The sequence below is a fragment of the Oncorhynchus mykiss genome, chromosome 23, assembly GCF_013265735.2.
Source record: "Oncorhynchus mykiss isolate Arlee chromosome 23, USDA_OmykA_1.1, whole genome shotgun sequence".
In the NCBI taxonomy this organism is placed as follows: domain Eukaryota; kingdom Metazoa; phylum Chordata; class Actinopteri; order Salmoniformes; family Salmonidae; genus Oncorhynchus; species Oncorhynchus mykiss.
In genome coordinates this window covers 6,394,694-6,420,982 of record NC_048587.1, presented here as the reverse complement: position 1 = coordinate 6,420,982, position 26,289 = coordinate 6,394,694, and the positions used below count along the sequence as shown (strand labels likewise).

At 48.9% G+C, this 26,289-nt stretch overlaps 1 protein-coding gene across 1 annotated transcript; it reads right to left on the bottom strand.

Annotated features, from left to right (window-relative positions):
• Positions 1-6,633: 6,633 nt before the first annotated feature.
• On the bottom strand, positions 6,634-22,482 carry LOC110515887 (proteoglycan 4-like). Its single transcript, XM_036960613.1, has 8 exons — positions 19,084-22,482; positions 18,065-18,217; positions 17,527-17,666; positions 15,890-16,031; positions 11,780-11,909; positions 10,062-10,189; positions 8,110-8,282; positions 6,634-7,623 (listed from the first exon to the last, which is right to left on the bottom strand). The coding sequence occupies exons 1-8, from the start codon at positions 22,466-22,468 to the stop codon at positions 7,312-7,314; spliced, it is 4,563 nt and encodes a 1,520-aa protein (XP_036816508.1). The 5' UTR covers positions 22,469-22,482; the 3' UTR covers positions 6,634-7,311.
• Between the last annotated feature and the right edge of the window lie 3,807 nt (positions 22,483-26,289).

The following is a 26,289-nucleotide window of genomic DNA, read 5'->3' as shown; positions in this document are numbered from 1 at the left end:
CCCCACCACCACATCACCCCTGCCCCATCACCACATCACCCCTGCCCGATCACCACATCACCCCTGCCCCATCACCACATCACCCCTGCCCCACCACCACATCACCCCTGCCCCACCACCCCTGCCCCATCACCCCTGCCCCACCACCACATCACCCCTGCCCCATCACCACATCACCCCTGCCCCATCACCACATCACCCCTGCCCCACCACCACATCACCCCTGCCTCACCACCCCTGCCCCATCACCCTTGCCCCACCACCACATCACCCCTGCCCCATCACCACATCACCCCTGCCCCATCACCCCTGCCCCACCACCCCTGCCCCACCACCACATCACCCCTGCCCCACCACCCCTGCCCCATCACCACATCACCCCTGCCCCATCACCCCTGCCCCACCACCCCTGCCCCACCACCACATCACCCCAGCCCCACCACCCCTGCCCCACCACCACATCACCCCTGCCCCATCACCCCTGCCCCATCACCCCTGCCCCACCACCACATAAACCCTGCCCCACCACCCCTGCCCCACCACCACATCACCCCTGCCCCATCACCCCTGCCCCACCACCACATCACCCCTGCCCCATCACCCCTGCCCCATCACCCCTGCCCCATCACCACATCACCCCTGCCCCATCACCCCTGCCCCACCACCACATCACCCCTGCCCCATCACCCCTGCCCCATCACCACATCACCCCTGCCCCACCACCACATCACCCCTGCCCCATCACCACATCACCCCTGCCCCATCACCACATCACCCCTGCCCCATCACCACATCACCCCTGCCCCACCACCACATCACCCCTGCCCCACCACCCCTGCCCCACCACCACATCACCCCTGCCCCATCACCGCTGCCCCATCACCACATCACCCCTGCCCCACCACCACATCACCCCTGCCCCACCACCCCTGCCCCACCACCACATCTCCCCTGCCCCATCACCCCTGCCCCACCACCACATCACCCCTGCCCCACCACCCCTGCCCCACCACCACATCACCCCTGCCCCACCACCCCTGCCCCACCACCACATCACCCCTGCCACATCACCCCTGCCCCACCACCACATCACCCCTGCCCCATCACCACATCACCCCTGCCCCACCACCCCTGCCCCACCACCACATCACCCCTGCCCCATCACCACATCACCCCTGCCCCACCACCACATCACCCCTGCCCCACCACCACATCACCCCTGCCCCACCACCCCTGCCCCACCACCACATCACCCCTGCCCCACCACCACATCACCCCTGCCCCATCACCACATCACCCCTGCCCCACCACCACATCACCCCTGCCCCACCACCACATCACCCCTGCCCCATCACCACATCACCCCTGCCCCACCACCACATCACCCCTGCCCCATCACCACATCACCCCTGCCCCACCACCACATCACCCCTGCCCCACCACCACATCATCCCTGCCCCACCACCACATCACCCCTGCCCGATCACCGCTGCCCCACCACCACATCATCCCTGCCCCATCACCCCATCACCCCTGCCCCATCACCCCTTCCCCACATCACCCCTGCCCCACCACCACATCACCCCTGCCCCACCACCACATCACCCCTGCCCCATCACCACATCACCCCTGCCCCACCACCACATCACCCCTGCCCCACCACCACACCATCCCTGCCCCACCACCACATCACCCCTGCCCCACCACCACATCACCCCTGCCCCATCACCACATCACCCCTGCCCCACCACCACATCACCCCTGCCCCATCACCACATCACCCCTTCCCCACCACCACATCACCCCTGCCCCACCACCACATCACCCCTGCCCCACCACCACATCACCCCTGCCCCATCACCACATCACCCCTGCCCCACCACCACATCACCCCTGCCCCACCACCACACCATCCCTGCCCCATCACCCCTTCCCCACCACCACATCACCCCTGCCCCACCACCACATCACCCCTGCCCCACCACCACATCACCCCTGCCCCATCACCACATCACCCCTGCCCCACCACCACATCACCCCTGCCCCACCACCACACCATCCCTGCCCCACCACCACATCACCCCTGCCCCACCACCACATCACCCCTGCCCCATCACCACATCACCCCTGCCCCACCACCACATCACCCCTGCCCCATCACCACATCACCCCTTCCCCACCACCACATCACCCCTGCCCCACCACCACATCACCCCTGCCCCACCACCACATCACCCCTGCCCCATCACCACATCACCCCTGCCCCACCACCACATCACCCCTGCCCCACCACCACACCATCCCTGCCCCATCACCCCTGCCCCACCACCACATCACCCCTGCCCCACCACCACATCATCCCTGCCCCACCACCACATCACCCCTGCCCGATCACCGCTGCCCCACCACCACATCACCCCTGCCCCACCACCACATCACCCCTGCCCCACCACCACATCACCCCTGCCCCACCACCACATCACCCCTGCCCCATCACCACATCACCCCTGCCCCACCACCACATCACCCCTGCCCCACCACCACATCACCCCTGCCCCATCACCACATCACCCCTGCCCCACCACCACACCATCCCTGCCCCATCACCCCTGCCCCACCACCACACCATCCCTGCCCCATCACCCCTGCCCCACCACCACATCACCCCTGCCCCATCACCCCTGCCCCACCACCACATCACCCCTGCCCCATCACCCATGCCCCACCACCACATCACCCCTGCCCCATCACCCCTGCCCCACCACCACATCACCCCTGCCCCATCACCCCTGCCCCACCACCACATCACAGATCATCACATCACAGATCACTGCACCTGTACATAGCCCATCTGTAAATTGCCCACCCAACTACCTCATCCCCATATTGTTATTATTATTATTGTTTGCTCCTTTGTACCCCAGTATCTCTACTTGAACATTCATCTTCTGCACATCTATCACTCCAGTGTTTAATTGCTAAATTATAATTATTTCGCCACTACGGCCTATTTATTTCCTTATCTCCCTAATCGTACCTCAGTTGTACACACTGTATATTTTTCTCTATTGTGTTATTGACTGTACGTTTGTTTACTCCATGTGTAACTCTGTGTTGTTGTTTGTGTCGCACTGCTTTGCTTTATCTTGGCCAGGTCGCAGTTGTAAATGAGAACTTGTTCTCAACTAGCCTACCTGGTTAAATAAAGGTGTTCTCAACTAGCCTACCTGGTTAAATAAAGGTGAAATAAAAAATAAATAATAATGTAATAAATACAACCACCATTAAGGGGTTACAACGGTTTTTGAGGTTTGCCAACTTCTACCGCCGGTTTCATCAATAACTTTAGCTCTATAGCCCCTCCTCTCCTTAAGGCTGGTCTCCATAAGTTGGGGTGGAGTCCTGCAGCCAACGAAGATTTCCACCTACTGAAGGTGACTTTTCCGCCCTGTTGCTCAAACACCCAGATCCTACCGTTCCTTATGGAGGTGGACTCTTCAGAAGTGGTTGATGGGGGGGGCTGTCCTGTCCCAGCGACAAGGTAATCCACAGAAATGGTATCTGTTGGCATTAGAGGAGTGGAGACACTGGCTGGAGGGCGCCAAGGACCCATTCGTCATCCACACCGACCATCGGAACCTGGAGTACATACGGACAACGAGACGGCTGAACACCAAGCAAGGTGGGCCCTTTTATCACTAGATTTGACATCACTCTGACATATCGCCCAAGTTCTAAAAACACCAAAGACGATGCTCTGTCCCATCTCTACGATTCAGGAGAGGTTCCTGCCCTGAGTGCACCCATAACCCCTGTGCTCTGGGACGTAGATGTGGACATTCGCCAGGCCCTGGAGAGGGAACCCACACCCGCTACCTGTCCTCCTGAGCACACCTACGTTCCCACGGGGATAAAGGATGGGCTGCCGACCTGGGTGCTGGACATCCAGGTATCACCCGCACTATTCAATCTATCCCCGGAAAGTACTGGTGGCCCACCTTGGAGCAGGACGGCACTCGCTACATCCTGTTTGGTGTCAAACTAAATCTCCCCAACATGCTCCAGCAGGGAAACTAATTCCCGTGCCTCAGCTTCCCTGGTCTCATCTGTCCCATTGACTTTGTCACTGATGTCCCCTCCTCTGATGGTTTTACCACCCTTTTGGTGGCTGTGGATGGATTCTCTAAATCCTGTCGTTTTATCCCTCTCTCTGGTCTCCCAGGTCGCCGAGGCACTGTTCCAGCAGGTCTTCCGGCACTATGTCCTTCCGGAGGACATCGTCTCCAATCATGGCCCCCAAATCACGTCATGGAGAAGCTGAAAGTCACGGTCAGCCTCACTTCCGGGTACCAGCCTTAGTCTAATGGACAGATGGAGATCCGAGGAGGTCCCTGAGGAGTCACTGCCAGGACTGGCAAGGGGAGTGGGCCCGATTCATTCCCTGGGCGGAGTATGCTCAGAAATCATTGCGCAACTCCTCCACCGGACTGACTCCCTTCAAGTGTGTTCTGGGCTATCATCCAGCCCAGTCTCTGTGGACCCAGAGCCAGACCAAATCTCCTGCAGTGGACAAGTGGTTCAGGCGAGCAGAAGAGGTTTGGAACGATGCCCAAGTGAGGCTCCAGCGTGCCGTCCGCCGCCAGAAGGAGCAGACAGCTTCCCATGTTCCATCCTGGAGATCTGGATCCCCACCAGGAACCTCCCACTCCGCCTGTCCTGTAAGACGCTGAGCCCCACCAGGAACCTCCCACTCCGCCTGTCCTGTAAGACGCTGAGCCCCACCAGGAACCTCCCACTCCGCCTGTCCTGTAAGACGCTGAGCCCCACCAGGAACCTCCCACTCTGCCTGTCCTGTAAGACGCTGAGCCCCACCAGGAACCTCCCACTCCGCCTGTCCTGTAAGACGCTGAGCCCCACCAGGAACCTCCCACTCCGTCTGTCCTGTAAGACGCTGAGCCCCACCAGGAACCTCCCACTCCGCCTGTCCTGTAAGACGCCGAGCCCCCAGTTCGTGGGGGCTGTTCAAGGTCCTCCGGAGGGTCAACGAGGATCTCACTCACCATTCACTGCTACGTCTACTCCCACTTACCTCGACTTGGAAGAGTTCCGGTGTCGTGTTGAAAAGTCATAGTCAGCTAGCTAACATAGCATCTCTCTGTTTGAGCAGGGTGTTTGAGTAGGCTATATAAGCTAGCTGCATTTGCTAGCTAAGTAAGTGAAACTGAAAAAAATGACTCTCTTGCTACTTTGTTAAAAACTGTTCAACTATTGTCTTTCTCTCTTTGAGCCAACTTCTCACCACATTTTATGAACTACAGTGCTAGCTAGCAGTAGCTTATGCTTTCAGTACTAGGTTCATTCTCTGATCCTTTGATTGGGTGGACAACATGTCAGTTCAAGCTGCAAGAGCTCTGATAGGTTGGCGGACATCCTCCAGAACTTGTCACAGTTACTGTGTAAGTCTATGGAAGGGGGTGAGAACAATGAGCCTCCTAAGTTATGTGCTGATGGGACAGTAGTGGAGAGGGTAGTAAGTTTTAAGTTCCTCGGCGTACACATCACAGACAAACTGAATTGGTCCACCCACACAGACAGCATCGCGAAGAAGGCGCAGCAGCGCCTCAGGAGGATGAAGAAATTCGGCTTGTCACCAAAAACACTCACAAACTTCTACAGATGCACAATCGAGAGCATCCTGTCGGGCTGTATCACCGCCTGGTACGGCAACTGCTCCGCCCACAACCGTAAGGCTCTCCAGAGGGTAGTGAGGTATGCACAACGCATCACCGGGGGCAATACCTGCCCTCCAGGACACCTACACCACCCGATGTCACAGGAAGGCCATAAAGATCATCAAGGACAACAACCACCCGAGCCACTGCCACTGCTGCCAACACACTGACTCAACTCCAGCTACTTTAATAATGGGAATTGATGTAAAATATATCACTAGCTACTTTAAACAATGCTACCTTATATAATGTTACTTACCCTACATTATTCATCTCATATGTATATGTATATACTGTACTCTATATCATCTACTACATCTTTATGTAATACATGTATCACTAACCACTTTAAACTATGCCACTTTGTTTACATACCCTACGTTACTCATCTCATATGTATATACTGTACTCGATACCATCTACTGCATCTTGCCTATGCCGTTCTGTACCATCACTCATTCATATATCTTTATGTACATATTCTTTATCCCCCTACACTTGTGTGTATAAGGTAGAAGTTTTGGAATTGTTAGGTTAGATTACTCGTTGGTTATTACTGCATTGTCGGAACTAGAAGCACAAGCATTTCACTACACTCGCATTAACATCTGCTAACCATGTGTATGTGACAAATACATTTGATTTGAAGTCAATGTACCCAGAGGAGGACAGAAGCTAGCTGTCCTCCGGGCTACACCATGGTGCTACCCTACAGAGTTCTGTTGAGGCTACTGTAGACCATTGCAAAACAGTGTATTTTGATTAGGTTTGCAAAATTCCAGGCACTTTCAATAAATTCCCAGGATTTCCCGTGCAGGTGCACACCGTAGAGATTTCACCAATCAATCATTCCAGAATGTGTTCTGTGGTGTTGATAAATGAAGCCAAGACAACAGCAGCATTGTTTGTGTTTGTTACAAGTCTTTAATAGGGAACATGTATCTGATCTCAGTCTAAATAAAAACTGCGTTTTCAGAGTTGTTTTTGTCAATTCAATTCAGTCCATATAACACAACTGATTTTATATAAATAAAACTTTTACAACATAGAAAAAAATAAGAACATGCCCAAAAAAGGCATTATTGTCTTCAACGACATATTGTGTAAACTATTACAATATAAAAATAAAGGAGATCCTCACCACTCTAGGAGCTCAGATGCAAATGTCCAACGTTTCGACAGCCAAGCCGTCTTCATCAGGGTATAAACACTGCGGGATGACTCGTTTATATAGTCTCAAAAGACACAGGTGTCTGTAATCGTGGCCATTAAACTATTAAATTAACAATGTTTTTGAAACAACTAAATATATATTGTGGACATGTACAAGGTTGATAATAGTTAACAATAGTTATCATAATGAATGAAATGTGTTGTAGACTAATACATATTTATTATGTAATGGATATAAGTCAGTTTACTGTGAAACCAGCAGTCACCTTAGGAACTCTGTTGTCATGGCTACGGGGCCAGTCTGTGCTCCTCGCTCAGTGTCATGTTTAGAGTTGGTACGAGTGCCATCCGATCTGGGTCCAGTATCCCCTAATCCCACAGAATCCTTATAGCCCCCCCCCCCCCCTCATCGACGGGCCACTTTCAGGGCCGAGGGGTGAACGTTACAAATGTCAAACCACTGTTCCTCCACCTTCCTGTGTGGCAGCAGGCCGTTGCGTGGCAGCGCCGGTCTCCTCCAGCGGTCTCTGCTCCTCCCCACCACCTTCCAGAACTGTGTATCCTTGAACAGGAAGACAGCGTTGTGCGTGTAGGAGAAGTAGGCGGCGTCTATGCTACCGCCCGGGTGATCCCCAGACACTACTGCTGGGAACACAGCTGTGATCTTCCTGGGGAAGCCTGGGGACACGCGGTTGGCTGTCACGTCGAACACATACACCTGTTGGAACACATGTTTAGATGCCAGGAGGAGGACCAAAATAAAGAACAGTTGAAGCCGGTGATAAATGGGACGAAACAACAAGATGGTAAATGTTCAGTTTATCAATACAAACAACTCCGATGGGGATTTCATGACACAATATCTTCACGTGTTTTAACAATTGATTCAGGCATTTTTTTCCCTCCTCTCTGTCCACTTGGATATCATTGGGGGAATATTAAAGGAGGAGTGTTTAAACTCCGAGGGGAATAATGTAGCCTTTTACTGAACCGTTTTCATGGTGCTTTTCTGCTGAGGAACATTTCAAATGTATCATTTATTTATTTAAAATGCTAATAAAAATCTCCAAACACTTCACCTTTAAACAACCACATCAAGCAGATAAATGAAAAATAAAACAGGAAGGAGATTAATAAAGAATATTAAACATAAATCAACAATATGTTAATGACATGGTTAATCCACAATATGTTAATGACTTACATAGGTGCCCTTGAAGAAGTAGATGTGGTAGTCCCTCCTGTCATAGAAGGCTGTGTCTATAGGACTGGGCACCCCTGGGAACCCCTCAGAGATGAGTCTAGGGTAGAGGTGTCCCTCAGGGTCCACTGTAAACACCTGGTCGTTGTCATCGTCATACCTCCAGTACTGGGTGCCTAGTGTACACAAGGAGATATTCATACAAATATATTTATTCAACTTCTACGGATATTTTCATAACAGAGATCATTTCAAATCACTTAAAAAAAAAATAAACTAAAAAGAATCAATTAGAACAGCCATATGACTACGATTTACAGCCAGAGTTGAACGTCAAGAGGGAGACTCAAGCCTCCTATAGATGGAAACACAGTCAAGAGGGAGACTCAAGTCTGTAACAGATGGAGCCACAGTCAAGAGGGAGACTCAAGCCTCTAACAGATGGAAACACAGTCAAGAGAGAGACTCAAGTCCCCAACAGATGGAGCCACAGTCAAGAGGGAGACTCAACCCTCTAACAGATGGAGCCACAGTCAAGAGGGAGACTCAAGCCTGTAACAGATGGAAACACAGTCAAGAGGGAGACTCAAGTCCCCAACAGATGGAAACACAGTCAAGAGGGAGACTCAACCCTCTAACAGATGGAGCCACAGTCAAGAGGGAGACTCAAGCCTGTAACAGATGGAAACACAGTCAAGAGGGAGACTCAACCCTCTAACAGATGGAGCCACAGTCAAGAGGGAGACTCAAGCCTGTAACAGATGGAAACACAGTCAAGAGGGAGACTCAAGCCTCCTATAGATGGAAACACAGTCAAGAGGGAGACTCAAGTCTGTAACAGATGGAGCCACAGTCAAGAGGGAGACTCAAGCCTCTAACAGATGGAAACACAGTCAAGAGAGAGACTCAAGTCCCCAACAGATGGAAACACAGTCAAGAGGGAGACTCAACCCTCTAACAGATGGAGCCACAGTCAAGAGGGAGACTCAAGCCTGTAACAGATGGAAACACAGTCAAGAGGGAGACTCAAGTCTTTAACAGATGGAAACACAGTCAAGTGGGAGACTCAAGTCTTTAACAGATAAAAACACAGTCAAGAGGGAGACTCAAGTCTCTAACAGATGGAAACACAGTCAAGAGGGAGACTCAAGTCCCCAACAGATGGAAACACAGTCAAGAGGGAGACTTAAGTCTCTAACAGATGGAACCACAGTCAAGAGGAGACTCAAGTCTTTAACAGATGGAAACACAGTCAAGAGGGAGACTCAAGTCTTTAACAGATGGAAACACAGTCAAGAGGGAGACTCAAGTCCCCAACAGATGGAGCCACAGTCAAGAGGGAGACTCAACCCTCTAACAGATGGAAACACAGTCAAGAGGGAGACTCAAGCCTCTAACAGATGGAAACACAATCAAGAGGGAGACTCAAGTCTGTAACAGATGGAGCCACAGTCAAGAGGGAGACTCAAGCCTCTAACAGATGGAAACACAGTCAAGAGAGAGACTCAAGTCCCCAACAGATGGAGCCACAGTCAAGAGGGAGACTCAACCCTCTAACAGATGGAGCCACAGTCAAGAGGGAGACTCAAGCCTCTAACAGATGGAAACACAGTCAAGAGGGAGACTCAAGTCTTTAACAGATGGAAACACAGTCAAGTGGGAGACTCAAGTCTTTAACAGATAAAAACACAGTCAAGAGGGAGATTCAAGTCTCTAACAGATGGAAACACAGTCAAGAGGGAGACTCAACCCTCTAACAGATGAAGACACAGTCAAGAGGGAGACTCAAGCCTCTAACAGAAGGAACCACAGTCGAGAGAGAGAGAGAGACAGAGACAGACAGAGAGACAGACAGAGAGACAGCCAGACAGACAGAGAGAGAGAGAGAGAGAGAGAGACAGAGACAGACAGACAGACAGACAGACAGACAGGTTTACTCTAGTCAGTTCCATTACCTTTAAAGAAGTAGACAGCATCAGTGTTCCTGTTCCACACGTGAACACTTGCGTCTACCCCGTCGGGGGGTATGCCGTGCCAGCCCACCTGAAGAGCCACCGGGTCACCATAGCGGGTTCGGTTGGTCCTGTCCTCATACAGAGAGAGGAATGATTTCAACCCTTACAATGAAGGACCATATATTTACGTGCGTTTTGAAAAATAAAGATATTTATCTTTATATTTTTGGGGAATGTGTATAAAACACAATGAATGTAGTTGAACATACACTACATGACCAAAAGTATGTGGACACCTGCTTGTCCAACATCTCATTACATAATCATGGGCATTAATATGGAGTTGGTCCCTCCCTGTGCAGCTATAACAGCCTCCACTCTTCTGGGAAGGCTTTCCACTAGATGTAGGATCATTGCAGCTATAACAGCCTCCACTCTTCTGGGAAGACTTTCCACTAGATGTTGGAACATTGCTGCTATAACAGCCTCCACTCTTCTGGGAAGGCTTTCCACTAGATGTTGGAACATTGCTGCTAGAACAGCCTCCACTCTTCTGGGAAGGCTTTCCACCAGATGTTGGAACATTGCTGCGGGGACTGACTTCCATTCAGCCACAAGAGCATTAGTGAGGTCGGGCACAGATGTTGGGCGATTAGGCCTGGCTCGCATTCGGCCTTCCAATTCCACCCAAAGGTGTTCGATGGGGTTGAGGTCAGGGCTCAGTGCAGGCCAGTCAACTTCTTCCCCACCAATGTCGACAAACCATTTATGTATGAACCTTGCTTTGTGCATGGGGGGGGGGGGCATTGTCCTGCTGAAACAGGAAAGGGCCTTCCCCAAACTGTTGCCACAAAGTTGGAAGAACAGAATCATCTAGAAGGTCATCATTGTATGCTGTAGCGTTAAGATTTTCCTTGACTGGAACTAAGGGGCCCAAACCATGAAAGACAGCCCTAGACCATTACTCGTCCTCCACCAAGGCACTATGCAATGGGGCAGGTAGCGTTCTTCTGGCATCCGCCAAACCCAGATTCGTCCATCGGACTGCCAGATGGTGAAGCGTGATTCATCACTCCAGAGAACGCGTTTCCACTTCTCCAGAGTCCAATGGCGGCGAACTTTACACCACTCCAGCCGACGCTTGGCGTTGAGCATGGTGATTTTAGGCTTGTGTGCGGATGCTCGGCCATGGAAACCCATTTCATGAAGCTCCCGACTAACAGTTCTTGTGCTGACGTTGCTTCCAGAGGCAGTTTGGCACTCGCTGGTCTCGTTCTGTGAGCTTGTGTGGCCTACCACTTTGCGGCTTAGCTATTGTTGCTCCTAGACGTTGCCACTTCACAATAACAGACCTCAAGTTGACACATGATTCCATATGTGCTATTTCATAGTGTTGATGTCTTCACTATTATTCTACAATATAGAAAATAGTACAAATAAAGAAAATTCTTGAATGAGTAGGAGTTCTGGAACTTTTGACTGGTACTGTATATATATATATATATATATATATATATATATATATATATATATATATATATTTCAACCTCTTTTCCATACTTTTTATAATGACAATTTAGGAAGTCTACCTCATTGTTTTCAAAATACACATATATAGTTGTTGGTCTGTAGGAATTAATTGACACCCACCCAAAGTTGTTGAAGAGGTGCTGACTAATGGAAAGGTAAACTTTAAGATTGTCATTGTCTGTTTTTACCTGTTCTCATAGAGCCAGTACCAGCCGTCCCTCATGAAGTAGGTGTTGAAACGAATCACCACCTCACCGTACTGGGTTCTCTCCTTCCTGATCCAGTCAAACACTGTGTTGAACTGACCCTTACAGCCCCCTAGAGGGAAACAGACCAGACTGTTGAACCTTACAGCCCCCTAGAGGGAAACAGACCAGACTGTTGACCCTTACAGCCCCCTAGAGGGAAACAGACCAGACTGTTGAACCTTACAGCCCCCTAGAGGGAAACAGACCAGACTGTTGAACCTTACAGCCCCCTAGAGGGAAACAGACCAGACACTGTGTTGAACTGACCCTTACAGCCCCCTAGAGGGAAACAGACCAGACTGTTGACCCTTACAGCCCCCTAGAGGGAAACAGACCAGACTGTTGAACCTTACAGCCCCCTAGAGGGAAACAGACCAGACTGTTGAACCTTACAGCCCCCCTAGAGGGAAACAGACCAGACTGTTGAACCTACAGCCCCCTAGAGGGAAACAGACCAGACTGTTGAACCTTACAGCCCCCTAGAGGGAAACAGACCAGACTGTTGAACCTTACAGCCCCTTAGAGGGAAACAGACCAGACTGTTGAACCTTACAGCCCCCTAGAGGGAAACAGACCAGACTGTTGAACCTTACAGCCCCCTAGAGGGAAACAGACCAGACTGTTGAACCTTACAGCCCCCTAGAGGGAAACATACCAGACACTGTGTTGAACCTTACAGCCCCCCTAGAGGGAAACAGACCAGACTGTTGACCCTTACAGCCCCCTAGAGGGAAACAGACCAGACTGTTGAACCTTACAGCCCCCTAGAGGGAAACAGACCAGACTGTTGAACCTTACAGCCCCCCTAGAGGGAAACAGACCAGACTGTTGAACCTACAGCCCCCTAGAGGGAAACAGACCAGACTGTTGAACCTTACAGCCCCCTAGAGGGAAACAGACCAGACTGTTGAACCTTACAGCCCCCTAGAGGGAAACAGACCAGACTGTTGAACCTTACAGCCCCCTAGAGGGAAACAGACCAGACTGTTGAACCTTACAGCCCCCTAGAGGGAAACAGACCAGACTGTTGAACCTTACAGCCCCCTAGAGGGAAACAGACCAGACTGTTGAACCTTACAGCCCCCTAGAGGGAAACATACCAGACACTGTGTTGAACCTTACAGCCCCCTAGAGGGAAACAGACCAGACACTGTGTTGAACCTTACAGCCCCCCTAGAGGGAAACAGAGAAGACTGTTGAACCTTACAGCCCCCTAGAGGGAAACAGACCAGACTGTTGAACCTTACAGACCCCTAGAGGGAAACAGACCAGACTGTTGAACCTTACAGTCCCCTAGAGGGAAACAGACCAGACTGATGAACCTTACAGCCCCCTAGAGGGAAACAGACCAGACACTGTGTTGAACCTTACAGTCCCCTAGAGGGAAACAGACCAGACTGATGCACCTTACAGCCCCCTAGAGGGAAACAGACCAGACACTGTGTTGAACCTTACAGTCCCCTAGAGGGAAACAGACCAGACTGTTGAACCTTACAGACCCCTAGAGGGAAACAGACCAGACTGTTGAACCTTACAGACCCCTAGAGGGAAACAGACCAGACACTGTGTTGAACATTACAGCCCCCTAGAGGGAAACAGACCAGACACTGTGTTGAACCTTACAGTCCCCTAGAGGGAAACAGACCAGACTGTTGAACCTCACAGCCCCCTAGAGGGAAACAGACCAGACACTGTGTTGAACCTTACAGCCCCCTAGAGGGAAACAGACCAGACACTGTGTTGAACCTTACAGCCCCCTAGAGGGAAACAGACCAGATTGTTGAACTTTACAGCCCCCCTAGAGGGAAACTGACCAGACTGTTGAACCTTACAGCCCCCTAGAGGGAAACAGACCAGACACTGTGTTGAACCTTACAGCCCCCTAGAGGGAAACAGACCAGATTGTTGAACTTTACAGCCCCCCTAGAGGGAAACAGACCAGACTGTTGAACCTTACAGCCCCCTAGAGGGAAACAGACCAGACTGTTGAACCTTACAGTCCCCTAGAGGGAAACAGACCAGACACTGTGTTGAACCTTACAGCCCCCTAGAGGGAAACAGACCAGACACTGTGTTGAACCTTACAGCCCCCCTAGAGGGAAACAGACCAGACTTTTGAACCTTACAGCCCCCTAGAGGGAAACAGACCAGACTGTTGAACCTTACAGCCCCCTAGAGGGAAACAGACCAGACTGTTGAACATTACAGGTAGGTAGGTAGGTAGACAGGTGTAGGTAGGTAGGTAGACAGAGGTAGGTAGGTAGGTAGGTAGGTAGACAGGTGTAGGTAGGTAGGTAGGTAGGTAGGTAGGTAGGTAGGTAGGTAGGTAGGTAGACAGGTGTAGGTAGGTAGGTAGGTAGGTGTAGGTAGGTAGGTAGGTAGGTAGGTAGGTAGGTAGGTAGGTAGGTAGGTAGGTAGGTAGGTAGGTAGGTAGGTAGGTAGGTAGGTAGGTAGGTAGGTAGGTAGGTAGGTAGGTAGACAGGTGTAGGTAGGTAGACAGGTGTAGGTAGGTAGGTAGGTAGGTAGACAGGTGTAGGTAGGTAGGTAGGTAGACAGGTGTAGGTAGGTAGGTAGGTAGGTAGGTAGGTAGGTAGGTAGGTAGGTAGGTAGGTAGGTAGGTAGGTAGACAGGTGTAGGTAGGTAGGTAGGTAGGTAGACAGGTGTAGGTAGGTAGGTAGGTAGGTAGGTAGGTAGGTAGGTAGGTAGGTAGGTGTAGGTAGGTAGGTAGGTAGGTAGACAGGTGTAGGTAGGTAGGTAGGTAGGTAGGTAGGTAGGTAGGTAGGTAGGTAGGTAGGTAGGTAGGTAGGTAGGTAGGTAGGTAGGTAGACAGGTAGGTAGGTAGGTAGGTAGACAGGTGTAGGTAGGTAGGTAGGTAGGTAGACAGGTGTAGGTAGGTAGGTAGGTAGGTAGGTAGGTAGGTAGGTAGGTAGGTAGGTAGACAGAGGTAGGTAGGTAGGTAGGTAGGTAGACAGGTGTAGGTAGGTAGGTAGGTAGGTAGGTAGGTAGGTAGGTAGACAGGTGTAGGTAGGTAGGTAGGTAGGTAGGTGTAGGTAGGTAGGTAGGTAGGTAGGTAGGTAGGTAGGTAGGTAGGTAGGTAGGTAGGTAGGTAGGTAGGTAGGTAGACAGGTGTAGGTAGGTAGGTAGGTAGGTAGACAGGTGTAGGTAGGTAGGTAGGTAGACAGGTGTAGGTAGGTAGGTAGGTAGGTAGGTAGGTAGGTAGGTAGACAGGTAGGTAGGTAGGTAGGTAGACAGGTGTAGGTAGGTAGGTAGGTAGGTAGGTAGGTAGGTAGACAGGTGTAGGTAGGTAGGTAGGTAGACAGGTGTAGGTAGGTAGGTAGGTAGGTAGGTAGACAGGTGTTGGTAGGTAGGTAGGTAGGTAGGTAGGTAGGTAGGTAGGTAGGTAGGTAGGTAGGTAGGTAGGTAGGTAGGTAGGTAGGTAGGTAGGTAGACAGGTGTAGGTAGGTAGGTAGGTAGGTAGGTAGGTAGGTAGGTAGGTAGGTAGGTAGGTAGGTAGGTAGGTAGACAGGTGTAGGTAGGTAGACAGGTGTAGGTAGGTAGGTAGGTAGGTAGGTAGACAGGTGTAGGTAGGTAGACAGGTGTAGGTAGGTAGACAGGTGTAGGTAGGTAGACAGGTAGGTAGGTAGGTAGACAGGTGTAGGTAGGTAGACAGGTGTTGGTAGGTAGGTAGACAGGTGTAGGTAGGTAGACAGGTGTTGGTAGGTAGGTAGACAGGTGTAGGTAGGTAGACAGGTGTTGGTAGGTAGGTAGACAGGTGTAGGTAGGTAGACAGGTGTAGGTAGGTAGACAGGTAGGTAGGTAGGTAGACAGGTGTAGGTAGGTAGACAGGTGTTGGTAGGTAGGTAGACAGGTGTAGGTAGGTAGACAGGTGTAGGTAGGTAGACAGGTGTAGGTAGGTAGACAGGTAGGTAGGTAGGTAGACAGGTGTAGGTAGGTAGACAGGTGTTGGTAGGTAGGCAGGTAGTATATTCCTATTTCGTCCACTAGGTGGTAATGTTTCCACAACTTTCACATACAGTGGCTCTGTCCTACCATAGAGGTGCTGTATGGACTTCCTGTCCATCCAGTTGATCTCGAAGCCTGATTCCTGGGGCAGGTAACTGGGTTGCATAATGGAACCAGTCCTGTAGATGTGAGGCAGACCCAGGACGTGGCCTATCTCATGCACTGCCACCTGACGGGTGGGAAACCAGCGGTAGTATTCAGGGGTAATTACATTTGACTAAATTGCAGGTGCAATTAGGGTTAAGTACCTTGCTTAAGGGAACACTGACAGATTTTTCACCTCGTAGACTTGGGGACTCAAACTATTAACTTTTCAGTTACTGGCCCAACCACTAGGCTACCTGTCTCCTACCTGATAGTGCTCACTCAGCCCTGACATTTAACCACTAGGCTACCTGATAGTGCTCACTCAGCCCTGACATTTAACCACTAGGCTACCTGATGGTGCTCACTCAGCCCTGACATTTAACCACTAGGCTACCTGTCTCCTACCTGATAGTGCTCACCCAGCCCTGACATTTAACCACTAGGCTACCTGATAGTGCTCACTCAGCCCTGACATTTAACCACTAGGCTACCTGATAGTGCTCACTCAGCCCTGACATTTAACCACTAGGCTACCTGATAGTGCTCACTCAGCCCTGACATTTAACCACTAGGCTACCTGATGGTGCTCACTCAGCCCTGACATTTAACCACTAGGCTACCTGATGGTGCTCACTCAGCATTGACATTTAACCACTAGGCTACCTGTCTCCTACCTGATAGTGCTCACCCAGCCCTGACATTTAACCACTAGGCTACCTGATAGTGCTCACTCAGCCCTGACATTTAACCACTAGGCTACCTGATGGTGCTCACTCAGCATTGACATTTAACCACTAGGCTACCTGTCTCCTACCTGATAGTGCTCACCCAGCCCTGACATTTAACCACTAGGCTACCTGATAGTGCTCACTCAGCCCTGACATTTAACCACTAGGCTACCTGATAGTGCTCACTCAGCCCTGACATTTAACCACTAGGCTACCTGATAGTGCTCACTCAGCCCTGACATTTAACCACTAGGCTACCTGATAGTGCTCACTCAGCCCTGACATTTAACCACTAGGCTACCTGATAGTGCTCACTCAGCCCTGACATTTAACCACTAGGCTACCTGATAGTGCTCACTCAGCATTGACATTTAACCACTAGGCTACCTGTCTCCTACCTGATGGTGCTCACTCAGCCCTGACATTTAACCACTAGGCTGATAGTGCTCACTCAGCCCTGACATTTAACCACTAGGCTACCTGATAGTGCTCACTCAGCATTGACATTTAACCACTAGGCTACCTGTCTCCTACCTGATGGTGCTCACTCAGCCCTGACATTTAACCACTAGGCTACCTGATAGTGCTCACTCAGCCCTGACATTTAACCACTAGGCTACCTGATAGTGCTCACTCAGCATTGACATTTAACCACTAGGCTACCTGTCTCCTACCTGATGGTGCTCACTCAGCCCTGAGGTTTTCTGTGTTTTCTAATATTTACATGAATGTAGTTTGTCTTATAAATGAACGCAGGGAAGGCAGGCAGGTACAACACAAAATCACAAGTCCATCAGATATTACAGATAACCATCATGTTTGAATCAAAACATCCTGTCCCACACTCACTTTGAGCAGGCTGATCCCACTGCCAGTGTTAGGTGCAGTAAAATGTTCATCGTCATCGAAGTGAATGTCTCCCAGGAACCAGGCGTGAGCAAACTCTCGTCCAGTACCATCGAACTTCTGGTTGCATCCCAAGTGTCTCCCTGCATGGTTGAAACACAACGAAAAAGACACACTATCTATCGTCATTGCCTCTACAAACTGTAAAGATATACATTTTTTAAAAATAACCATTTCCAGGGAAGATATAGCATAATGAAAGCCTGGTCCGTGATCTGCTTGTGCTGTCCTACCAGCTGGCAACAAGAGAGCATATACAGGTCTGGGACCAGGCTAGAGTAGATGCAATTTGTTCATAACATTCAATTCATCCCAAATACACAGGTGATATTGTCTAAACCAAGGCATGTGAGACGAGACTGGGTACCAGTCTGTTTTTACGAACACTCCAGTCCTTGTACTTGTCATTGCATTACAGGGACTGGTAAGGACCGGTATGTTAGCAGAAATGGACTGGTGCCCAGGCTAATACGAGACCCACCTGTTCCAAAACCCAGTTTGATGTCTACATCCGCCAGGGGAGAGGATGTGTCCTCTATAAACTCCAGGGGAGACACCTCGCTCCACATCCTGAAGGCCAGGCTAATGATGTGTCTCTGGTCCTGTATGGTCAGCTGACTGCTATAACCCTCTCCTAGACATGAACAAAGGCCAGCACACACTCTGTTGAATATGACGGGTCTCTGGCCTCATAGTAACCCTCACCTATCAGTCTCATAGTAACCCTCACCTATCAGCCTCATAGTAACACTCACCTATCAGCCTCATAGTAACCCTCACCTATCAGCCTCATAGTACCCTCACCTATCAGCCTCATAGTAACCCTCACCTATCAGCCTCATAGTAACCCTCACCTATCAGCCTCATAGTAACCCTCACCTATCAGCCTCATAGTAACCCTCACCTATCAGCCTCATAGTAACCCTCACCTATCAGCCTCATAGTACCCTCACCTATCAGCCTCATAGTAACCCTCACCTATCAGCCTCATAGTAACCCTCACCTATCAGCCTCATAGTAACCCTCACCTATCAGCCTCATAGTACCCTCACCTATCAGCCTCATAGTAACCCTCACCTATCAGCCTCATAGTAACCCTCACCTATCAGCCTCATAGTAACCCTCACCTATCAGCCTCATAGTAACCCTCACCTATCAGCCTCATAGTAACCCTCACCTATCAGCCTCATAGTACCCTCACCTATCAGCCTCATAGTAACCCTCACCTATCAGCCTCATAGTAACCCTCACCTATCAGCCTCATAGTAACCCTCACCTATCAGCCTCATAGTACCCTCACCTATCAGCCTCATAGTAACCCTCACCTATCAGCCTCATAGTAACCCTCACCTATCAGCCTCATAGTAACCCTCACCTATCAGCCTCATAGTAACCCTCCCCTATCAGCCTCATAGTAACCCTCACCTATCAGTCTCATAGTAACCCTCACCTATCAGTCTCATAGTAACCCTCACCTATCAGCCTCATAGTAACCCTCACCTATCAGCCTCCACTTCAGCACCATTTTGGAGAATGCCATGTTTCCCCATGCACGTCTCCCCACATGTCTCTTCTGCCTCCGCTTGGACAGCAGTGAGGCCACGCGGTTCTGATGCTGATGAGGTCTGTCAGTAGCAGTGGTAGTAAGAGTGCTCCGATGAGGTCTGTCAGTAGCAGTGGTAGGAGGAGGGCTCTGATGAGGTCTGTCAGTGGCAGTGGTAGGAGGAGGGCTCCGATGAGGTCTGTCAGTAGCAGTGGTAGGAAGAGGGCTCCGATGAGGTCTGTCAGTAGCAGTGGTAGGAGGAGGGCTCTGATGTGGTCTGTCAGTAGCAGTGGTAGTAAGAGGGCTCCGATGAGGTCTGTCAGTAGCAGTGGTAGGAGCGCTCTGATGAGGTCTGTCAGTAGCAGTGGTAGGAAGAGGGCTCCGATGAGGTCTGTCAGTAGCAGTGGTAGGAGGAGGGCTCTGATGAGGTCTGTCAGTAGCAGTGGTAGGAGGAGGGCTCTGATGAGGTCTGTCAGTAGCAGTGGTAGGAAGAGGGCTCCGATGAGGTCTGTCAGTAGCAGTGGTAGGAGGAGGGCTCTGATGTGGTCTGTCAGTAGCAGTGGTAGTAAGAGGGCTCCGATGAGGTCTGTCAGTAGCAGTGGTAGGAGCGCTCTGATGAGGTCTGTCAGTAGCAGTGGTAGGAAGAGGGCTCCGATGAGGTCTGTCAGTAGCAGTGGTAGGAGGAGGGCTCTGATGAGGTCTGTCAGTAGCAGTGGTAGGAGGAGGGCTCTGATGAGGTCTGTCAGTAGCAGTGGTAGGAGGAGGGCTCTGATGAGGTCTGTCAGTAGCAGTGGTAGGAGGAGGGCTCTGATGAGGTCTGTCATTAGCAGTGGTAGGAGGAGGGCTCTGATGAGGTCTGTCATTAGCAGTGGTAGGAGGAGGGTTCTGATGAGGTCTGTCATTAGCAGTGGTAGGAGGAGGGCTCGGACGCTGATGAGGTCTGTCAGTAGCTGTGGTAGGAGTTAGGCTCCAATGAGGTCTGTCAGTAGCACTGGTAGGAGGAGGGTTCCGATGAAGTCTGTCATTAGCAGTGGTAGGAGGAGGGCTCTGACGCTGATGAGGTCTGTCAGTAGCAGTGGTAGGAGTGCGGCTCCAATGAGGTCTGTCATTAGCAGTGGTAGGAGGAGGGTTCTGACGCTGATGAGGTCTGTCAGTAGCAGTGGTAGGAGTGCTCCAATGAGGTCTGTCAGTAGCAATGGTAAGAGGAGGGCTCTGACTCTGATGAGGTCTGTCAGTAGCAGTGGTAGGAGGAGGGCTCTGATGAGGTCTATCAGTAGCAGTGATAGGAGGAGGGCTCTGACGCTGATGAGGTCTGTCAGTAGCAGTGGTAGGAGGAGGGCTCTTATGAGATCTGTCAGTAGCAGTGGTAGGAGGAGGGCTCTGATCAGGTCTGTCAGTAGCAGTGGTAGGAGGAGGGCTCCGATGAGATCTGTCATTAGCAGTGGTAGGAGGAGGCCTCTGATGAGGTCTGTCAGTAGCAGTGGTAGGAGGAGGGCTCTGATGTGGTCTGTCAGTAGCAGTGGTAGTAAGAGGGCTCCGATGAGGTCTGTCAGTAGCAGTGGTAGGAGGGCTCTGATGAGGTCTGTCAGTAGCAGTGGTAGGAAGAGGGCTCCGATGAGGTCTGTCAGTAGCAGTGGTAGGAGGAGGGCTCTGATGAGGTCTATCAGTAGCAGTGATAGGAGGAGGGCTCTGACGCTGATGAGGTCTGTCAGTAGCAGTGGTAGGAGGAGGGCTCTTATGAGATCTGTCAGTAGCAGTGGTAGGAGGAGGGCTCTGATCAGGTCTGTCAGTAGCAGTGGTAGGAGGAGGGCTCTGATCAGGTCTGTCAGTAGCAGTGGTAGGAGGAGGGCTCCGATGAGGTCTGTCATTAGCAGTGGTAGGAGGAGGCCTCTGATGAGGTCTGTCAGTAGCAGTGGTAGGAGGAGGGCTCTGATGTGGTCTGTCAGTAGCAGTGGTAGTAAGAGGGCTCCGATGAGGTCTGTCAGTAGCAGTGGTAGGAGGGCTCTGATGAGGTCTGTCAGTAGCAGTGGTAGGAGGAGGGCTCCGATAAGGTCTGTCAGTAGCAGTGGTAGGAGGAGGGCTCTGATGAGGTCTGTCAGTAGCAGTAGTAGGAGGAGGCCTCTGATGAGGCCTGTCAGTAGCAGTAGTAGGAGGAGGGCTCCGATGAGGTCTGTCATTAGCAGTTGTAGTAGGAGGCCTCTGATGAGGTCTGTCAGTAGCAGTGGTAGGAGGAGGGCTCCGATGAGGTCTGTCAGTAGCAGTGTTAGGAGGAGGGCTCTGATGAGGTCTGTCAGTAGCAGTGGTAGGAAGAGGGCTCTGACGCTGATGAGGTCTGTCAGTAGCAGTGGTAGGAGGAGGGCTCTGATGAGGTCTGTCAGTAGCAGTGGTAGGAGGAGGTCTCTGATGAGGTCTGTCAGTAGCACTGGTTGGGTCGTTCCCTGTGTGACTGTGTGCATTGCTGTTATTCTCTGTGTTGTTCATAGCAGAATAATTGAGAGTATCACCGACTGGGTCGTAGTATTCTGTTGTGCTACTGGCAGATATATCACCTTTGTGGGTACTAACAGTTCTATTAAAAATGTCACTGAATGAATTGTCAACCTCTGTATAGTTTCCATCAGTGCCATTAGAAAGGTCAGTGAATATGTTATTGTCCACTGTGTAATCAGTAGCGGAGGCATTTAAAACACCACTGAATGTTTGGTTAGAGTATTCTGAGGTGTCTGTGTTCTTAGTTAGCCAGGTGGCGGTGTTGATACCAAGTGCTGAGCTGGTGGAGTTGTGTACTTCCTCAGTAGCATCATCCGTCTCCTTATCTGGGACCCCACACCTTGGCTTGTTCATGGCAGCCTTGGTGGCGTCGTCAAACAGCCCTGTGACAGACAGGCCGGACACCATCTGGAAGTCTCTGAGAGCTGAGATGAAGGCTTGGCTTTCAGTGGGATTTGGAGAGTCTTCGTCATCATCATCATCATCATCATCATCATCAGTCTCTGCACGTGACAACGATGAGTCTCCCTCCTGTATCCCAGATAGGTCTTCCTCCCCGGGGAAGTCTTCATCGTTAGAAATGCCTGTTGATTGGTCAAACTGGAGCTCCTCCCAGTTCACCGGTCTTATGAAGCCGTACCTTGAGAGAAATAGCTGGAAATATGGCATGTTGTTAAAACAGCTGGTAGAACTAACACCTCTAGAACATCTAACAGGAAATAACCTAGTCTGGATACCAGTCTGTTTAGATAACATTCCTCTAGTCTGTTTAGATAACATTCCTCTAGTCTGTTTAGATAACATTCCTCTAGTCTGTTTAGATAACAATCCTCTAGTCTGTTTAGATATCATTCCTCTAGTCTGGGTACCAGTCTGTTTAGATAACATTCCACTAGTCTGGGTACCACTCTGTTTAGATAACATTCCTCTAGTCTGTTTAGATAACATTCCTCTAGTCTGTTTAGATAACATTCCTCTAGTCTGGGTACCAGTCTGTTTAGATAACATTCCTCTAGTCTGGCTACCACTCTGTTTAGATAACATTCCTCTAGTCTGTTTAGATAACATTCCTCTAGTCTGGGTACCACTCTGTTTAGATAACATTCCTCTAGTCTGGGTACCACTCTGTTTAGATAACATTCCTCTAGTCTGGGTACCAGTCTGTTTAGATAACATTCCTCTAGTCTGGGTACCAGTCTGTTTAGATAACATTCCTCTAGTCTGTTTAGATAACATTCCTCTAGTCTGGGTACCAGTCTGTTTAGATAACATTCCTCTAGTCTGTTTAGATAACATTCCTCTAGTCTGGGTACCAGTCTGTTTAGATAACATTCCTCTAGTCTGGGTACCAGTCTGTTTAGGTAACAGTCCACAAGTCTGGGTACCAGTCTGTTTAGATAACATTCCTATAGTCTGTTTAGATAACGTTCCTCTAGTCTGGGTACCAGTCTGTTTAGATAACATTCCTCTAGTCTGTTTAGGTAACATTCCTCTAGTCTGGGTACCACTCTGTTTAGATAACATTCCTCTAGTCTGGGTACCAGTCTGTTTAGATAACATAACTCTAGTCTGGCTACCAGTCTGTTTAGATAACATTCCTCTAGTCTGGGTACCAGTCTGTTTAGATAACATTCCTCTAGTCTGGGTACCAGTCTGTTTAGATAACATTCCTCTAGTCTGGCTACCAGTCTGTTTAGATAACATTCCTCTAGTCTGTTTAAGTAACATTCCACTAGTCTGGGTACCAGTCTGTTTAGATAACATTCCTCTAGTCTGGCTACCAGTCTGTTTAGATAACATTCCTCTAGTCTGGCTACCAGTCTGTTTAGATAACATTCCTCTAGTCTGTTTAGATAACATTCCTCTAGTCTGGGTACCAGTCTGTTTAGATAACATTCCTCTAGTCTGGCTACCACTCTGTTTAGATATCATTCCTCTAGTCTGTTTAGATAACATTACTCTAGTCTGTTTAGATGACATTCCTCTAGGCTGGGTACCAGTATGTTTAGATAACATTCCTCTAGTCTGGGTACCAGTCTGTTTAGATAACATTCCTCTAGTCTGGCTACCAGTCTGTTTAGATAACATTCCTCTAGTCTGTTTAGATAACATTCCTCTAGTCTGGGTACCAGTCTGTTTAGATAACATTCCTCTAGTCTGGCTACCACTCTGTTTAGATATCATTCCTCTAGTCTGTTTAGATAACATTACTCTAGTCTGTTTAGATAACATTCCTCTAGTCTGGGTACCAGTATGTTTAGATAACATTCCTCTAGTCTGGGTACCAGTCTGTTTAGATAACATTCCTCTAGTCTGTTTAGATAACATTCCTCTAGTCTGTTTAGATAACATTACACTAGTCTGTTTAGATAACATTCCTCTAGTCTGTTTAGATAACATTCCTCTAGTCTGGGTACCAGTCTGTTTAGATAACATTCCTCTAGTCTGGGTACCACTATGTTTAGATAACATTCCACTAGTCTGTTTAGATATCATCCCTCTAGTCTGGGTACCACTCTGTTTAGATAACATTCCACTAGTCTGTTTAGATAACATTCCTCTAGTATGGGTACCACTCTGTTTAGATAACATTCCACTAGTCTGTTTAGATAACATTCCTCTAGTCTGTTTAGATAACATTCCTCTAGTCTGGGTACCAGTCTGTTTAGATAGCATTCCTCTAGTCTGGGTACCAGTCTGTTTAGATAACATTCCACTAGTCTGGCTACCAGTTTAAGATGATCTACTTCCTATCCAAATCTTCTCTTTTATTATCCATTATGTAAAGGATGATCTACTTCCTATCCAGATCTTGTATTTTATTATCCATTATGTAAAAGATGATCTACTTCCTTTCCAGATCTTGTATTTTATTATCTATTATCTAAGTTGTCTACTTCCTATCCAGATCTTGTATTTTATGATCTATTATCTAAGTTGTCTACTTCCTATCCAGATCTTGTCTTTTATGATCTATTATCTAAGTTGTCTACTTCCTATCCAGATCTTATATTTTATTATATATGATCTAAGTTGTCTACTTCCTATCCAGATCTTGTATTTTATTATCTATGATCTAAGTTGTCTACTTCCTATCCAGATCCAGAGGGTCTGATGCAGTCGCTAGAGGAGCTGGATTACCTCGCGGCATTGGACGACGATGGGAACCTATCAGAGATCGGGATCATAATCTCTGAGTTGCCATTGGACGCTCAGATGGTCAAGGCTCTGCTGGCGTCCTGTGAGTTTGATTGTGTGAACGAGGTGGTGACCATCGCAGCTACGCTATCAGGTATGTAGTTTACACTCCTACAACCTTTGGCTCATTTGATTCTATTTGATTCACTCAGGGTGGATTGTACCAACATGGATTAACTCTTAAACTGGGTTTAATCAAGGTTTATCTAGTAATGTTATTGATTCTATTTGATTCTATTTGATTCCCCCAGGGTGGATTGTACCAACATGGATTAACTCTTAAACTGGGTTTAATCAAGGTTTATCTAGTAATGTTTTTGATTCTATTTGATTCCCCCAGGGTGGATTGTACCAACATGGATTAACTCTTAAACTGGGTTTAATCAAGGTTTATCTAGTAATGTTGTTGATTCTATTTGATTCTATTTGATTCCCCCAGGGTGGATTGTACCAACATGGATCAACTCTTAAACTGGGTTTAATCAAGGTTTATCTAGTAATGTTTTTGCCCTGAACCTTAAACCTCGTTATCAATAATCATAGTTCAATCTAATCCTTCTTCTAAACTAAATTTAATTTACAACTCAAACCAAGATCAAATGTAATCTTGTTGCTCCATTGTTTTAAAAACTAATTTAAATTCAGTTTTGGGATTAAATCTAAACTGACACTGTTTAAATGCATCAAATATCAGTGTGAATCATTTGTATGTCCTTTATTTTCATTGTGATTAACAATTTTATCTCCTGTGGTTTATCATGTTCGTTAAACTCAACTATCCAGCTAAATCCTTTGACAGATAAGTGCAATTAATTTCATCCTTAGCCTGAAGTGAAAAGTCACTTTGCTGGCTAGGCTAGCAATGACCAGTGCTGGTTTGTTTCCATAGAACTACAACATATTGCTATGGTGAATCCATTAGGACACATATCACTGATCATAGTTTAGTGATTTAACCTTAGATGAATTAATCCAGTCTTAAAATCAAGTGGTGCAACACATCTCTGATGAATTATAAACGTAGATTTACAAAGTCTAGATTAGGTCTAATCTAAAATTGATTTAAACCATGTTGGTGCATGTTGTCTTGTGTTGTGTTTCTTCATCGGGCATCTCTGACCTTTTGAATGTATAATCTGCCAGACAGTATAATATGCCATATATTGAATAGCTGAGCATCACATTTGCACCTAATAAAATAGTGATTACTTGGAGAGAGAGAGAGAGAGAGAGAGAGAGAGAGAGAAAATACAAGTTTTACCTCTGCAGTATCCTTGTCTGTTATGAGCTCAGCCTGGTGAGAGGAGGGGATCTCTAGGTCGGAATGATCCCGACTGTGGAAGAGTTTCTCTGCATCAGTGGAGCCAATGCTGGTCAACAATAATACATTTATCAGCTGGAGTAAAATCAGCATCGTGGTTTGTTGCGGTGTGTCTTGACACGGGTCAGTTTGATGATGGAGAGAGAGAGAGATA